The sequence below is a fragment of the Carcharhinus amblyrhynchos genome, chromosome 6, assembly GCF_965287045.1.
Source record: "Carcharhinus amblyrhynchos chromosome 6, sCarAmb.v2.hapA, whole genome shotgun sequence".
In the NCBI taxonomy this organism is placed as follows: domain Eukaryota; kingdom Metazoa; phylum Chordata; class Chondrichthyes; order Carcharhiniformes; family Carcharhinidae; genus Carcharhinus; species Carcharhinus amblyrhynchos.
Genome location: NC_137329.1, coordinates 102,868,315 through 102,885,579, shown reverse-complemented (window position 1 = coordinate 102,885,579; position 17,265 = coordinate 102,868,315). Strand labels below are relative to the sequence as shown.

The window sequence follows — 17,265 nt, the reverse complement described above, 5'->3', positions numbered from 1 at the left end:
TTGTGTTTGATTATTTCAGATGTCTCCTGTAGTATAAGTAAATCAAACCTGGTTCTCAGTTTTCTCTTCATGAGTAATAAAGCTGGTAAATTTTTTGTGTCACTTGTAGCATTGTGATATGTTGCCAAGAAATTGTTTAGACGGCAATTTAATGAACCTTCCTTCATCCTTGGACGCTTTCCGTGCATACTTTGTGGACTGAAGAACCTTTCAGCTGAACTATTTGACCATGCAACACGCAATAACTCTAGTATCTAACAGTATCAATGATAAAATGATTCCTTCAGTCATATTTTTGTGTCCAACACTGTTGTCTTCTATATGTTGCTCCAGCTGTAATGATACATACTGGATGTTCTTAACGTATTGCCTCAGGATTGCCTTCAGCTTTGTAGATGTCAGTGATGGTCCTAATTTCTCAGAAGAGTTTATAACTTTTCAACAAATTTCAGCCATTTTTATGCATTTATCTCCGATCCAACCTGATATTGGCACAGTCAAAGTTGACTCTGATCTGGGGCAAATTCACCCTCAATTTCAGCACAGTTGCAACACAAACAAAAATTAATGATCTTATATTGATCAACACAAGCGGTAGAAATACTAACCTCCCATATAGACACTTCATATAATAGTGACTGGATCATGCACACCATTATCAACAAAAAGGCTGCTCTGGCAGAAAAATATCAGATTTGTATCCTCATTGGCAAAAATGCAAAACAACAAATGAATTAAATGTTAACATTTCATCTTAGGATAGACCTGTTTGTCCCACCCATACTGGACAAACCTCAGGGCAAACTGTGTTTAAGTTAACACATATCACTTCAAACGAAAATGTGAAAGCTGCAGTAATAATGTTAATATATGCAGCTATTCACCAAAAATGAAACTGTAGGTAGTTTTTACCTGAGCAGCTGATATTTTTGTCCACTAATTGGCCACTTAAGAGTCTCAATTGCGTGGTTGGATGAGACTTCTGATAGCTCACTAAGAGTAGAATCCCTACAGTGCAGAGGGAGGTCATTCGATCCATTGAATCTGCACTGATTCTCCAACAGAGCATCTCATCAAGGCCCTATCCCTGTAACCCCCCCCAGCCTACATTTCTGGACACTAAGACACAACTTAGCATGGCCAATCCAACTAACCTGCAGATCTTTGGCCTGTGGGAGGAAACCGGAGCACCTGGAGAAAACCCACACAGTCACGGGGGGAACATGCATACTTCACATAGACAGTGACCCAAGTCTGGAATTGAAGCCAGGTCGCTGGAGCTGTGAGGCAGCAGTGCTAATTACAGTGCCACCATGCCACCTTACTTGTCACTGGTAGAAGTGCCAGTAGCACCAGTCTGCTAGCAGAGATGCCATAAAATCCAGTCCATAAATTCAGGGAAATATTGCTCATCTTAAAAAGTACAATTTTGAACTTCTTTGATATAACTGATTGACTGGGCTCTTGTCCACAAAAAATAGTCTTTTCCTATTGGTGGTGGGATTTGCTGCCTGGTTCTAATAGCTAAGCTGTGCAGCATCAAAAAACAGCAAATGAGCGGCAAACTGCACCAAGAGAGATTAAATATGATTCCCCTGCTGAGTAAATGCCTGTATGGTGGCACAGTGGAGTGGCAAGGTGGCACAATGATTAGCATTGCTGCCTCACAGCGCTAAAGATCTGGGTTCAATTCCTAGCTTGGGTAATTGTCTGTGCGGAGTCTTCACGTTCTCCCCGTCTGTGTGTGTTTCCTCCGGGTGCTCTGGTTTCCTCCCACAGTCTGAAAGACATGCTGGTTATGTGCATTGGCCATGCTAAATTCTCCCTCAGTGTACCTGAACAGGTGCAAGAGTGTGGCAGCGAGGGGATTTTCACAGTAACTTCATTGCAGTGTTAATGTAAGCCTACTTGTGACACTAATGAATAAACTTTAAACTTTAGAATAGTTGGATCATGGAAGGAAAGTATAACCTATTGGGTAGCTATCAATTATTTTGTGAGCTTTGAATTTACAGTTCATTGTAAATATTGAGTATATGGTTCATTTTGGAGAAGTTGTTAGCCTTCCACATACACAACAATCCATTCCATTCTTACAAGCTTTTTGATGGGAATGTCAGTTTTGTGACTGGAAATGGGTGGTTAACAGTGAGGCAGAGTGTCATGGGCTACAAGAAGATATAGATGGAATGGTCAAATGAACAGATAAGTGGCAGATGGAATTTAACCCTGAAAAGAATGAGGTGATACACTTTGGAAAGATTAATTTAATAAGAAAGTACACAGTGACTAGTAGGACACTGGGAAGATCTGTGGAATAAAGGGACCTTGGTGAGTTTGTCCACAGATCTCTGAAGGCAGAAAGGCATGTTAGTAGGGTGGTGAAAAAGGCATATGGGAAATTTGCTTTTATCAGTCAAGGCACAGATTACAAAAGCAGGGAAGTCAAGTTGGAATTGTTAAAACTTTGGTGAGGCCACAGCTAGAGTACTGTGTGCAGTTCTGATTGCCACATTATTGGAAGGATGTGATTGCACTGGAGGGGGTGCAGAGGAGATTCATAAGAACATAAGAATAAGAAATAGGAGCAGGAGTAGGCCATCTAGCCCTTCGAGCTTGCCCCGCCATTCAATAAGATCATGGCTGATCTGTCGTGGCTCAGTTCCACATTCCCGCCCTCTCCCCATAACCCTCAATCCCCTCTCTTATCAAAAACCCATCATTCACCGGGATGTTGCCTGGGATGGAACGTTTAAGTTGTAAAGAAAGGTTGTGTAAGTTTGGGTTGTTTTGGTTGGAGCAGAGAAGACGGAAGGGTGACCTGATTGAGGTGTACAAGGTTGTGAGAGACATGGGCAGAGTGAATAAGGAGCAGCTTTTCCCTCAGTTGGAGTCAGTCAGAAGGGGACATAGGTTCAAGGTGAGAGGCAGGAAGTTTAGGAGGGATGTGAGAAAAAACTTTTTTACCCCGTGGGTGGTGACAGTCTGGAATGGGCTGCCTAGGAGGGTGATAGAGACGGGTTGCCGTACATCTTTTAAACACTATCTGGATGAACACTTGGCACATCATAACATTTAGGGCTATGGGCCAAGTGCTGGTAAATGGGATTAGGTGGGAGTTCAAGTGTTTCTATCATATCGGTGGGGACTCGATGGGCGGAAGTGCCTCTTCTGTGCTGTATAGTTCTCTGATCCTATGATAGTGAGATAAAGGCACTCCCTGAATAAAGCTAACTTTGTGACCTGTAACACTAACATGACAGGAGTTGTTCAAATGAAGCCTTAAGCTGCTTTGGTTTTCTCCAAGGGTAACAGTGGCACATTATCAGAAACCGCACACAGTAACAAATCCTAATTCATCATTTACATTATTTGTGGATCACACCACTACCTTCTCTCAGGAATCTAAAATGAGTTGCCAACCTGTAGGTACAGACTGAATAGAATTTAGCTCATAAACCTTTCCAAACACTAACCCAGAAACAAACATTGTTCAGACACTCCTATTAATCAAAGCACTGACCCAGTTCATCAGGCACAACTTTAAACTGTAGCTGGGCATATATTATTACACAGTTCTTTCAGACTATAGTGTTAGAATCCCTGAATAACTTCAGTGATGTTAATCTAACTCTAGGTGCTAGTTGGATTGTGTGAAATACGTCCTTTCTGCATCAACTGAGATAAATATCTCAGAAAGCTGTTATCTCAGAATAAAGTTGAAGCCTCAGCAGTTACAGTATGAATAACATCATGATGGTCAAAGGTCATTGGTAATTCTACAGCCCAGCAATATCTCTACATGCTTCTAAGCTATTCAAAGAGCAAATATGATCTAGGCAAGCACATTTTTCCCTGTTCATTTTTATGGCACTAAATTTGTATTTAATATAAATAATCACAATTATTTCCTTGAGGCAAGGAATCTAGGGTGGTAAAGTGGTGAGCATTGATGCCTCACAGCGCCAGGAAGCTGGGTTCAATTCCTGGCTTGGGTCACTGTCTGTGTGGAATTTGCACGTTCTCCCTGTGTCTGAGTGGGTTTCCTCCGGGTGCTTCAGTTTCCTCCCACAGTCTGAAAGATGTGCTGGTTAGGTGCATTGGTCATGCTGAATTCTCCCCCAGTGTACCCAAACAGGCACTGGAGTGTGAAGGGGATTTTCACAGTAACTTCATTGCAGTGTTAATGTAACTCGTGACACTAATAAATAAAGTTTAATATGTTAAAACTTTATGTATAAAATGGGGAAGGGGTTCCAATGTATTTGAGTCAGATTGAGAAAGGTAAATTGGTAGACAATTGATCATGTTCATTGTCTTGTAACGTTCAATTATTGGTGACCTGTTCAACATCTCAAATGTGAAATATATCATAGGACCAGGGAGTAACATTTTAAAATGGAAACTAGTGAGAGGAAATAAAAACACAAATTAGAATATCAGCTCCAAGCAGCACATGTGATTTTTAAATTTTCAAATTTGTCTCAGAAATCTCTTGAAACAATCCATAGTGTAACATTAGTGTAGTTTTTAAGAAATTTTTTTTTAAATCATGTTCTCTGCAGATATAAGGTGCTTTGGTTTCATTGTTGCCAGGCCATCTGCTAGAAGTCTTTTAATTGTTGCTTCAGTGTCATAGAGTCATAGAGGTTTACAGCATGGAAACAGGCCCTTTGGCCCAGTGGTTTAAATTGAGTTGTTTGTATTTACTCTGGGATCTTTCATGACCCTGCATTATTAGGAGGAAGGTCATGTGTTTTGGACAGTTTATTTCTTCCCAGTGAATTTAAGGTTTCATTTTCTGTTTTGGCTGGCTGCAGTTTTTAGTTTTAGAAGGGACATCAAGCTGAAAAGAAGAGTTTCTCTCTCTCCCTGGTTTTGGAAATTCTGCTGGTTCACTGAAAGCAAGCCTTCTTGCCTTCCTCGAGTAGAACATTTGCTGCTGGTGGCTTGACTGGAGTCTCTCCCTGCTGTTCTGGGAAGCTGTTCTGACTTCAAACTGTTCTGAGTATGTCCAAAGAGAAGTTAGAAGGCTGAAAAGTCAGGATTTTCAAATGTCTAGCCAAATTACTCAATTCCAGTGTCACATGAACATTAGTCTTTGCTGTGTTAAGCCTGTGGGAAGTGTTTCTTTGTTGATGGGAAGTTTTTGCTTGATTGGACATCTTAGGGTTTGTTAAGGGTTATATGTTATCGTGATTATTTTGTTTTTGTCTGTAATTGTCAAAAGTTGTTGCTAATTTTCTTACTATACATGTTAACCTATATTCTTAAATATACTTTGTTTGATGAAAGCTCCCTAGTGGGTTATTTGAATCATACCTGAAGTGAAACATATGCTTATCCTAGCCACATTCAAAGTACAAAATTTATGATCCAGGCAGTCTTCACAAAACACTTTGGAGTTTCTGACCTAAATTATAACAATAGGCACGTAACAAAATGCATTTACCTTCTGCAATATTCTGACTGAATCAGCCACAGTGGAAAGGTGATCTCCTGATGAGAGAATTGCCAGTCAAGACAGGTTGCTGCTGTATCCTAATTGTTGATAAAATGAATCATCTGTGGAGTGGGTTGTTATAAAAGGATGATCTTACCAGGAACAATGGGTTCCTCAGTGGAAAGAACTTCCCAATCACATCACTTCCCTTTTGTTTAAAACCTATTGTTACAATGTTAATTTGTCACACAAACCTGGCCAAGGAAATTCTTGCCCGTTGACCCCCACTGAGCGTAATCCCTCCATCTCCAAGAACAGTCTTATCCTTGTTAGGAAACACTGTGATATCCTAGGAAGGAAAAAAAAGTGAAAAATCAATGCGTCAATAATTTTTATTTTGCAGTAATGGAAGTGATTACTTTCAATAATATGTTCTGAGCAATTGGATATGTGTTGGTTGCTGTCAGTTGACTGGGATGTCAATAATGGCTATCCAATCCAGTCCAATGTTGAATTCCTTGGAATAACATCCAAGGTGAGCTATTTGACTGAAGTGGGATGTTTAATATAACATAGATGATTTATGCTCAATGTTTTCTGTGTTCACACCTTCAGCCGTGCCAATGGAAGATAATGTCCTTCAGGCAAAAAAATCAGGAAAAATTGGGTAAAGTTTCTTTGGGCCACTCTCATCAACCTCTTTTCAGCTGGCTAAAGTTCCAATCTCCCAAGTATAGAAGGTAGTGCAGAAAAGAGAAGAACATTTTAGCAATGAATATTCCGGATTTGGAACTGAACTGCCTGATAGAGTTGTGGAAACAGGATTAATATTAATTGTCACAAGGGAGTTGGAAAAGTACCTGAGAGAAAAGAATTGCAGAGATATAGAATCATTGCAGTACAGAAGGAGGCCATTCAGCCCATCAAGCCTGTACCAACAACAATCCCACCCAGGATCTATCCCTGTACCCCTGCTAATCTTCCTGATACTAAGCGGTAATTTAGCATGACTAATCAACCTAAGGTGCACATTTTTGGACTGTAGGAGGAAACCGGAGCACCTTGAGGAAACTTGTGCAGACACGGAGAGTTCGTTCAAACTCCACGCAGTCACCTTTGGCAGGAGTTGAACCCGGGTCCCTGGTGCTGTGAGGCAGGAGTGTTAACCACTGTGCCACCTTGCCACCCAAAGAAAGAGTGGGGCAATCGGACCAACTGAATTGCTCAAGAATCAGCACAATGGTCTTCTTCTGTACCATATGAATTTATATTTCTATGAAAAAATAGGAAAGGCCATATCCAAAAAATGTATATCAGTTGCATTCAGATTAATGTATAATAATAATGGGCCATCATTTGCTATTGCAGGGTGACTAATGGCATCTTCCATTAGTTAAACTTGAACCAGAATTTTACAGGCACACCTGCCCCTGAGGCTTGGAAAACGGCATTTTGCATTGGCCTCAGGTGGGATCGTATGAATCTCATGTGACGTGCAGGTAAAATTCCACCCTTGTTCTTGCATGATGAAGCTTTTAAGTTTCTTTTGCATGGTAAGTTACTGGAAGTGTGAGCTGGTAATGGGGCAATGAAGGGAGCTGGATATTTGATACCCGTGTGAATAAGGCAAGCATCCTCGTATCTCTTTAACCAATCAGAACGAAGGGCTGAGAAGGAAGCGCAAATTTGAAAGGGTGAACCCAGTTTCAAATCAGGAGCAGAAAGAGAAATAGAGAAGGAAAGAACAATTGTATCAAGAAAAGGACAGAAAAGGACAAAGAGGAGTCTCGAACTATTAATTCCTAAAGGACTGAAGCTCTGTATTTGTAACAATTAATTTTCAATGCCAGAGTGATTAGTTGGTAATAATTAACATTTGACTAATTGTTAAAAGGATGCTTAGACTTGAAATGACAAGACTTTCTGTGAAGTGTTTAGTTTGTATCTAATGGCATATACAGGAACTTTAAGAGTGGGGCAACTTCAATGGTGAGGCAGACAGTGAGATATCATTTTCACAAAGGTAATGGGACAGCAACCTTTGGATGTTCACAACCAAGATCACATTTGTCCCTCACCTGAAGATTCTGGGCCTTTTGCACATTAATAGCAGTGACTGGTATTAACCTCATCATTGCTTGACAGAAAATTCTAGCCCAACCCTTCATGCCACAGGATATTTTGTGTGAATGTGAAGCCCACTTTTAAATTTGCAATTTGCCTTTGACTACCACAGGAAGAAAGGAAAGGTGAAAATTGTCTGAAAATATGAAGCTAAAATGTGCACTTCAGATGTATTGACATTTAATAAGCATTTAAAGTTTAGCACACTAATGATAACGAAATGATCCGTTGTCAAAAAATTTCCACTTCTGTGTCCTTATACTGCTTTTCTTTCTTGGCTAGCCTTTCTGTTTACACTCTCGAATAGATTGCATTCGAAATTGCTTTATTGATGTTAACTTGCTTTGATTTATTTCCACATTATATCAGGTTTAGAAGTTAAGGTGAAAATTCTACATCACCCCACCAGCGGGTTTCTAGGTAGGGAGGGGTGGAACATGAAATTGAAGGCACAGGTTCCTTCTGGGTTCCCAGACAAGGCCTCGGATAAAAAGCCCACCTTTGCCCCAGTTGAGATTATTAAAGGGGAATTTCACAGTACCTTCATTGCAGTGTTAATGCAAGCCTTACTTGTGACTAAGAAATAAATTTTAACTTTTAACATTACTTAAATAGCCAATTGTTGGCCACATAAGGGCCGTTTCCCACCCAGTCTCAATTTCTGGGCTGGCGCAAGGCCTGAACTTGAATGGGGAAGGCCAGAAATGAAATGAGTTACATCTCGGGCAGGAAGGGATGTGTTGGGGGTGACACCATCATCAGAACATCCTTAGACAGCACCTTCCAAACCCACAACCACTTACATCTAGAAAGAGCAACAGATACATGGGAACACCACCATCTGCAAGTTCCTCTCCAAGTCACTCACCATCCTGACTTGGGAATATATCGCCATTCCTTCACAGTCGCTGGGTTAAAATCATGGAATTACCTCCCTAATGGCATTGTGGGTCAACTCACAACATGTGGACTGCAACAATTCAAGGCGGCAACTCACCAATACTTTCTGAAGGGTAATTAGGGATGGGCAACAAATGTTGGCCATCCAGCGATGCCCATGTCCCAGGGATGAATCAAAAAAAAGAAGCTTCCTTCTGAAGTCTGGCATTCTCCTCTTCCTTAAGGTCTGGTGGCCTCAGGATCTCCCTCCCCACACCGGCTTCTTTTCTAAGACCCTGATCACATTCTACGTGTTCACCCAGATCTTCCCTATCCACCCTGCCCTGGAACACCTTGAACTTACCTGACCCTTTGGTACCTGGATTCAGATTCTGATGCCCTCCAGCATTTCCTCAGCTGAACACTGTGGTGCTGTCACTGCAGTGTCTAAAGAGCAGCCGGCCAATCTGATTGGCTGGCAGCTCTCCAGGGTCGTTCCGCCAGACGAGGAGCGTAAGACCCACCTGCAGCCACTTCACGCTCACTCGAGTGTGAAATGGCTGTGGGGAATTCGGAGTCAGCAGGGATTTATCCTTGCTGATTCTGTTGGGCGGGATTTCCTGGCTGCGCTCGCCTCATGACCGGAAAATCCCGCCTGAGATCAACAGAACTTTGCATGGTCTGTGTTCCGTCTGCTACAATTCCCGTGGTGGGCGGGACGGGAATATTCTGTCCTCTGGGTCACACTTCCCATTGGCTCCTCAAATGGCAGGAAGCAAGGCCTTGCCATCGGAATTACTGCAATCCGCTATATACACTGTTAAATAATTATTTATTTAGATTGAGATTCTTATAACTTGCTCAAACGATAGCCTATCCTGGGTGGCACGGTGGCAAAGGATGGCACAGTGTTTAGCATTGTTGCCTCAAAGTGGCAGGGATCTAGGTCCGATCCCTGGCTTGGGTCACTGTCTGTGCAGAGTCTGTACGTTCTCCCTGTGTGGGTTTCCTCAGGGTGTTCTGGTTTCCTCCTACAGAGCAAAAGATGTGCTGGTTAGGTGCATTATCCATAATAAATTCTCCCTCAGTGTACCCGAATAGGTGCTGGAGCGTGGCCACTAGGGAATTTTCACTGTAACTTCATTGCAGTGTTAATGTAAGTCTACTTGTGACTAACAAATAAACTTTAACTCTTTTTTCCTAGTTTCAAAAAGTCATGCATTGTCCTTGCTTTTTAATTACAAAATCATTTTAAGCAGCCAAGTAATTCTTGTGTTTTTTTTTCCAAACATAACGGCCTAATTGAGACAGCAGTCTTTTATTGCTTGATGAACGCAACTCTTTGTGAATTATTTTGCCACAATGGTTCGAATTTTCTGAGAGCCTCATTGTTCTCCATTGTCAATAATTAAACCATCAACCATAAAAGTGTATTGTATGTCAGGGTTATTTAAAAAAAACAGCTGCAGTGGATAAGAGCAGAACACAAATGATCAACTTAAATGATTCATTTGTTAATGAATTAAAAGATAAATTTCGACAAGGAAAGTGGTAACACAAAGGCTGGACTGGAGTTCTTGTAAACATGAATGACTGGAGGTTGTGCTGTGTAAACACAGATATAGAGCAATTTTGGATTCTTACTTTGATGCAGGTCATGTGCATCCAGGTAATGGTGTCCACAATGCAGTAATGCAATGTCACCCAAGTTTTCCTGTTAGCTGTGACTCAGTATGCTGGAGTCTGCCTCACATGAAGTGGGCCTAATTCAAAATAGAAAGAGGTCACATGGAATGACTGTCTATTTTATCCAAATTTCCCAAAGATTTTAAAATGTTACAAGCCAGATCCTTTTGACAATAAATTCAAACACATCAAAATTGTGTCTATATTGCACAATATAGGGAAAAAAAGATTATTTTTGCAAGAAACTAAGTTGAAAGGCCAATATTGCAGTATCTCGCCTAGGTTGAAAGGAGTAAAGCAAAGATGAGGGAAATCAGCGGCTGGTTTTGGTGACGGCAAACTTTGGGCAGAATTCCCCAAACCTGCTGGCGGCGGCTTTGGTGATGGCGGGTGCGGAGAATCTGGCGGAAACCAAAAAGTCGGAAACCTGTTGGCTTCAAATTACATTGCAATTGTCCCATTGACAGGTTAATGGTGGATCGCTCTTCCTGCTGATAGGGGGCACAAACATTATTTGCATTCACTTGCATCTTATAGATGCTCATTAAAATATCTGTTTGCCAGTGTAACAAAATAAAAGCTAAACACTGCAGATGCTGGAATCTGAAACAAAAATAGAAAATGCTGGAAAATCTCAGCAGGTCTGACAGCATCTGTGGAGTGAGTATAGAACTGAGGTTCCAAGTTGGGATGACTCTTCATCGGAGCCTGGCAGTGTCTTGTCTGGCTTTCCAATCTTGCCTCATGTCAGTGTGAAATTACGTTGACACCAAACCCAGTTGCTAAAGATTAGTGTGCACAAGATGGTCCTCAGTTCGCCACAGGCATCAAGGTGAGAACAACATGCAAAGCCCATCTGCCATAGTACTGTGCTGCTCCTGATGTGATGTGTACACCAGCCTGCCAGGGCAGACTGGTTCCTGCCCTCCATCTCCATGTCAAGCTGTTCTTCATGGACAGCACAGTCCTGCTGTGCCTGGGGTTAGGAAGTACAGTGGCCCCCTTCCTCCCGATGCCAAACACCACTGATCCTCTGGCCAGCATTGTTCTTCAGGACTCACACAACGTCACAGCAAAGGTCTGAAGTTTGACCGGGAGTAGGATATGAGGTGAGAGTGGGGATGGGCAGAGGAAGATGGTGGCGTGGTGGGGGGGACAATTGGAGGCACGTGGACAAAGGGAGGAAAGGTTAAACTCTGTCCTATAATAGAAGGGTGGGACCACCATATTGACACGCAGGTAAAATGATGTCTTCCAAAATTGAAGTAAGATCAGACCTGTCTGGGAGGGTTATGATGGAGTCTTGGAGGACTATTTAACTGGGCTCTGGGACAACTTCTTGGGACACATATTTCACTTGGTGCCACTACAGTGGGCTGGGTGCAAGTTGATGACATAGGGATTAGAGCCGTCGCCCAGGAAGCAGGAACAAGTCAGATTCCTGGGTTAGTGCTTTGAAAGGGATCAACACAACTCAAAAGGCTCTTGTTAAATTTGGAAAAACCACATATTCGAAGACAGTAACATAGTCTCGGGGAGACTATACTATAAGGAGCACAGCTGTATTAATTCTGCCATTCCATCAGTAACTCGTTAGAGTTTAGAAGAATGAGGGGAGATCTCATTGAGACGTATAAGATGATGAATGGGATGGATAGGATAGAGGTGAAAAGACTCTTCCCGCTCAAAAAAGACAGTAGGACTGGGGGGCACAGCCTCAAGATAAAAGGGGGGCGGTTTAGAACGGAGTTGAGGAGGAACTTCTTCACTCAAAGGGTGGTGAATCTCTGGAATTCTCTGCCCGTTGAAGTGGTGGAGGCTGCCTCGCTAAATATTTTTAAGACGCGGGTTGATGGGTTTTTGATAAGAGAGGGGATTAAGGGTTATGGGGAGAAAGCGGGAAAGTGGAACTGAGCAGCGACAGATCAGCCATGATCTTATTGAATGGCGGGGCAGGCTCAAAGGGCTGGATGGCCTACTCCTGCTCCTATTTCTTATGTTCTTATGTTCTAAAGGAGAATCGTTCATCAGTGGCCAAGTGAATTCTATTCATTCACCATTGTGACGCTACTGTATCTTTAAGAAATGTATTTTTAAAATCATATTCTCTGCAGTTTGCAAACAGCTTTTTTTAAAATTGTGGCACCAGCTGCCTGCTTAGATATCCTTTAATTTCTGTTTAAATGGTTTAAAAGGGGTTTTGTCTATTTTACCCTGGGCCCAATGCGCTTTCTGGGGTAAGCTTGAGACTCAGGTCTGATTCCCATATCAATCGAAATGCAGAGTGAGAGTGGAGTACCCACTCCCTCCCCAGTCGGGCCTCACCAGCCTGGCCCTGCACTTATAAGCCCTGTCCACTTTAGGCCTCAACCTCCCGTAGGCCCCACACCCTTCAGCCCCACCTCCCCAGCACTGCACAGCAAACGGTGCCAAGGTGCTCAGTGCCAAGGTGCCATTCTGTCAATGTGCAGTTGATGTGCAACCATTGAAAACACATCCTGCATATCTGTGCATGGTTCCCTGCATGTTGCCATGACTCCTACACCCTCAGTTGCTTTCAGGTGCCTAGGATCTATGAGGGGGCCAGGAAATCTGCAGGGATGGCTGCTGGAGGATAAAAGTTAAACACTGGATAATGACTCTAATGTGTTGCCCTCAGATTCTAGCAGATTAAAGGTACAATGCTGCTCACACCACCACACACTCCCTCACTGAGCAGACCATAGGGCGAATCAGATGCCTGGACCACTCAGCTGGCTCACTGCAACATGGACTGGAGAGGGTTTGCCACTTGTTCACAGTTTGCTGAGCCTTTTATAAACTGGCTATGTCGGAAGGTAAGGCCCTGCCAGGAGGTGAACTGGAAGAGCTCTCCTCAGATGCTGAGGATGAGGATATGCATGACATCCAGGGAGATGCTGAGGGAGAGCATGAGGTCACAATGTCATGGAGGAGCAGAGACATGAGAGGTGCACCTTAATAGCCGATAGGTTCCAAGAGGAGTAAAACTAAGTCATGAGGAGATATCTCCTCTAACCCTCCAAGCCATTTCGTGACTTCTGAGGGAATAGCTGAACCATCGCTGTGAGGACAGCTCCTGTATCCACATCTGGGCCATAACAGATCATGATTCACTAGATTCAGAATTTAGCTATGGTGTCCTGGTAATATGCTCATTCTATCAATTTAAAGGCCAGCAAGGCATTATAGCGACATAAGTTCATGCTAGACACTTGCCATTCCATCTAAGGTGGCAACCACTGCTGCAGTGCTCTCATCCTAAAGTGCATGTCTAGGTTTAGGACACTGTCAGGAAACCTAGATGCGCAGAGACTCACCTCTCTAATCATCCCTCATTAGCAATTGCTATCCCTCCAGGACTAAATGTTGAGAACTCACTCATCATACAATCCTAATGAAGAATCACACACATTCCCCTGACAACACACAAGAGTGTGGTAACAAGTGGCGTTGAGGTTGGCATCACAGGAACATTAATCTTAAAAGGGGGCACTCCGAGTGTGAGGAAGACTGAATCTGAATGGGGATAAGATCATCCAAACTAAAATGCTTCCATCTAACTGTTACATTCACAAACCCTAGGAATGGTTTTCAAAAAGCTCATTTTATTCACAGTAAGAGAGCAGTTGTGACCCTGAGCTGACAACAAAACAATTTAACTTTCCTAATCCGACCACTACACCTTGGTGCAGCACTGACATATGCAGTAGGAACAGAGACAGCCTGCTGACTGCTACATCCCAATGCCTACGCAATATTTGTGAAGAACATTTGGAGTACTGCATACAATTCTGGTCACTCTGCTTTAGGAAGGATGTTGTTAAACTGGAAAGGGTGCAAAAAAGATTTACAAGCATGTTACAAGGGGACTGGAAGGTTTGAATGATAAGGAGAGGTTGGAGAGGACTTTAATCCCTGGAGCGTAGCAGGATGAGGGATGACGTTATAGAGGTTTATAAAATCATAAGAAGTATAGATAAGGTGAATAGCCAAGGTCTTCTCTGCAGGGTAGAGAAGTCCAAGCCCAGAGGGCATAGGTTTAAGGCGATAGGGGAAAGATTTAAAGGGGACCTGAGGGGCAACTTTTTCACACAGGGGATGGTGTGTATCTGGAATGAGCTGCCAGAGGAAGTGATAGAGGCGAGTACAATTGCAACATTTAAAAGGCATTTGGACAGGTACATGGATGAGAAAGGTTTAGAAGGATATGGGCCAAATAGAGGCAAATTGGACTGGTTCAGTTTAGGAAATCTGGTCAGCATGGACGAGTTGGGCTGAAGGGCCTGTTTCCGTGCTGTATATCTCTATGTCTCTATAATGGGTTTCCCAGTTTTGTCATATACAACACACAGAAGAGAGAGAGATTGGCTTCCTTCTGTACTTTTTTGATTCTAGGTGATGACTCACACTGTTGTTCTGGGAAAGCTTGAACTAATACAGAAAGAGAATTGTCCGTCTGTCAGACACTGCTACGGCGATAGAGAGAAAACTGAACATCCATGAATAAAACATTGAGAAAGACCACGATGGTAGTTTGTGTAGAACTGGTTGATGCCAGATCCTGACGAAGATAATGAAAAGTGATTGACCAAGCAGTGCAAGGGCAGAAGCTGAGGTGTAAGATGGGCAATATTACATAGTGTGTGTAACTGCATTTGTTCAATCTTAATATAGGTGACTCAAGTTTACATTTATGTAAGCTTCTACCTGTTTCTTTATTCACCTGCTGCACAGCCTTTTCCCCTAGATCGAACATCACCAGGAGCATTAAGTACGTGGTAATAAAATTTAAGAGCATTTTTGGTATTTGTTTCAATGGAATCAGGCTTTCAACAATATAATACAACTGTGCTTTAATTATTTTACTCATTTGAAATGGATAAATACATTTTTGGCAACAATTACTAGCTTTAAAAAGGTAGTGAGATTGTGTTTGATTTTTAATTTTGTTGAGATTGCCTGCTATAATTTCAATAGGTTTATCACTCAGCTGAACGTTTACAGGTTAGAATGACCTTTGGTGTGCGACTCTGCCCATTGTAAGTATTCTCCTTTGTTTTACCTTCATTGGAATGGGTTTAACATGTTCTGTTTTATTGCCAGCAACAGATAAGAGTTTATTTTGGAAATGTGAATTATTAATAATAAGGTTTTCATTTGTGCATCGCAAAGTTATCCCAGAATATTAAATGATGTGAGTAAATAGTTGAGAGTTTGAAGAGAAATTTAATGGTATCTATGGAGATCTGTTTTTGACTCAATGCTAATTGGTTGTTTCAGAAATCCATGGGCAAAACAATTTCTAACGGTGTTGGTTTTGCATTTAGTGCGCACAATATTCTCACATAAACATTTATGGCAACATCTAATGGTATTTGTCATTGTATTACTTTATTTGAGGCATTGACACTTCTAACATATACAGGCTAAAATCTTGGTTAAGAGTGTGATGTTTCATGGATGTGTGAAATATTCATCCACTAATATCATCCACGGTTATTTCAGCCTGAAAATGAATGGAAAGTAAATATTTTATACTGAGATTTGATGGCAGCTAAGTTCCTCTATCTTTGAAGTAGCTTGTTTTATTTTTAAAATTCCACAGGAATCTAAAGTGATGGAAAGTTTGGCATAGGCGACTCATGATGTGTGACAGTATCAGAAACAATGCAACACAAATTGGCATTCTTGCACCAATTTTAATCAAATAGATAGTCCGGCACTCCCCTGCTCATTCACTGGCCACACAGAATTCAGTAAGAAGTCTCATAACACCAGGTTAAAGTCCAACTCACCTGATGAAGGAACAGCGTTCCGAAAGCTAGTGGCATTTACTACCAAATAAACTTGTTGGACTTTAACATGATTTTGTGAGACTTCTTACTGTGTTTACCCCAGTCCAACAGCGGCATCTCTACATCACACAGAATTCAACCAGGGGCAAACTCCCTGGGGGTGAAATTTGTCAACGTCAGCAACACAAACCAGGTTTGTAGTGAACTTGCCGCTGATTTTTCTACTTACCCAAACCTTAGGTTTAGTAGTGTCACAAGTAGGTTTACATTAAGACTGCAATGAAGTTACTGTGAAAATCCCCTTGTCGCCACACTCCAGCGCCTGTTTGGGTACACTGAGGGAGAATTTAGCATGGCCAATGCACCTAACCAGCATGTCTTTCGGACTGTGGGAGGAAGCATTGTGGCACAGTGGCTCGCACTGCTGCCTCACAGCACTAAAGACTCAGGTTCAATTCCGGTGTGGAGTTGTGTGGAGTTTGCAATGATCTCCCCGTGTGGGTTGTCCACCGGGTTCTCCTAATCTTCTTTCCACTCAAGATCACAGGATAACATTTCGAATTCTTTGTGAAGACTTGTTTCCTAGTTTCATCATCACTTTTACTTATTTTAAAATGAAAAATCTTGGCAATATTTTTCAAATCAATGGAATATAAAAATTGGAGCAGTGAATTTGCTGTCAATTCACTTAGAGTCTGTTTTTCACTGCATTCATTGTTTGTGCTTTCTGTGTGCCATGGAAATGTGAAATAATGTAACTAAAGTATCAAAATGGGTATGAATGAATATAAGAGGAACACCTTAACTTCCATTATTGGGGTCACGTTAGAAATTAAGATGTCAACAGTCTGGAACTGGAACCAAACTTGTCTGAAAACTTCAGGACACTTGGTAGCTTACATAAGGTGACAAGGGATGAATCAATGGGCTAAGTGTTTTTACAGCACTGCTGGATGGCATGGTGGCACAGTGGTTAGCACTGCTGCCTCACAGCGCCAGGGACCCGAGTTCAATTCTGACCTCAGATCACTGTCTGTGTGAAGTTTGCACATTCTCCCCGTGTCTGTGTGGGTTTCCTCCCACAGTCCAAAGATATGCGGGTTAGGTTGATTGGCCATGCAAAATTAACCATAGTGTCACGGGAATTAGCGGGGTAAATCTGAGGAATTACAGGAATAGGACCTGGATGTGATTGTGGTCAGTACAGACTCGATGGGCCGAATGGCCTCCTTCTGTACTTTAGGGATTCTATGCTGCGGGGTCAGAAAATGCATAACTATTTCCTCCAGGTTCAAGAAGCTACTCTACATGCACTGC

General features: G+C 42.2%; 1 protein-coding gene across 1 annotated transcript in view; it reads right to left on the bottom strand.

Moving 5' to 3' along the window:
- The window catches only part of cftr (CF transmembrane conductance regulator), a 128,229-nt gene that overhangs the window by 53,717 nt on the left and 57,247 nt on the right, over window positions 1-17,265 (bottom strand). Inside the window, exon 12 of the mRNA XM_080191098.1 lies at window positions 5,698-5,792. Within this exon, the coding sequence (XP_080047224.1) occupies window positions 5,698-5,792 (95 nt within the window). The remainder of the gene's footprint in view (window positions 1-5,697; window positions 5,793-17,265) is intronic.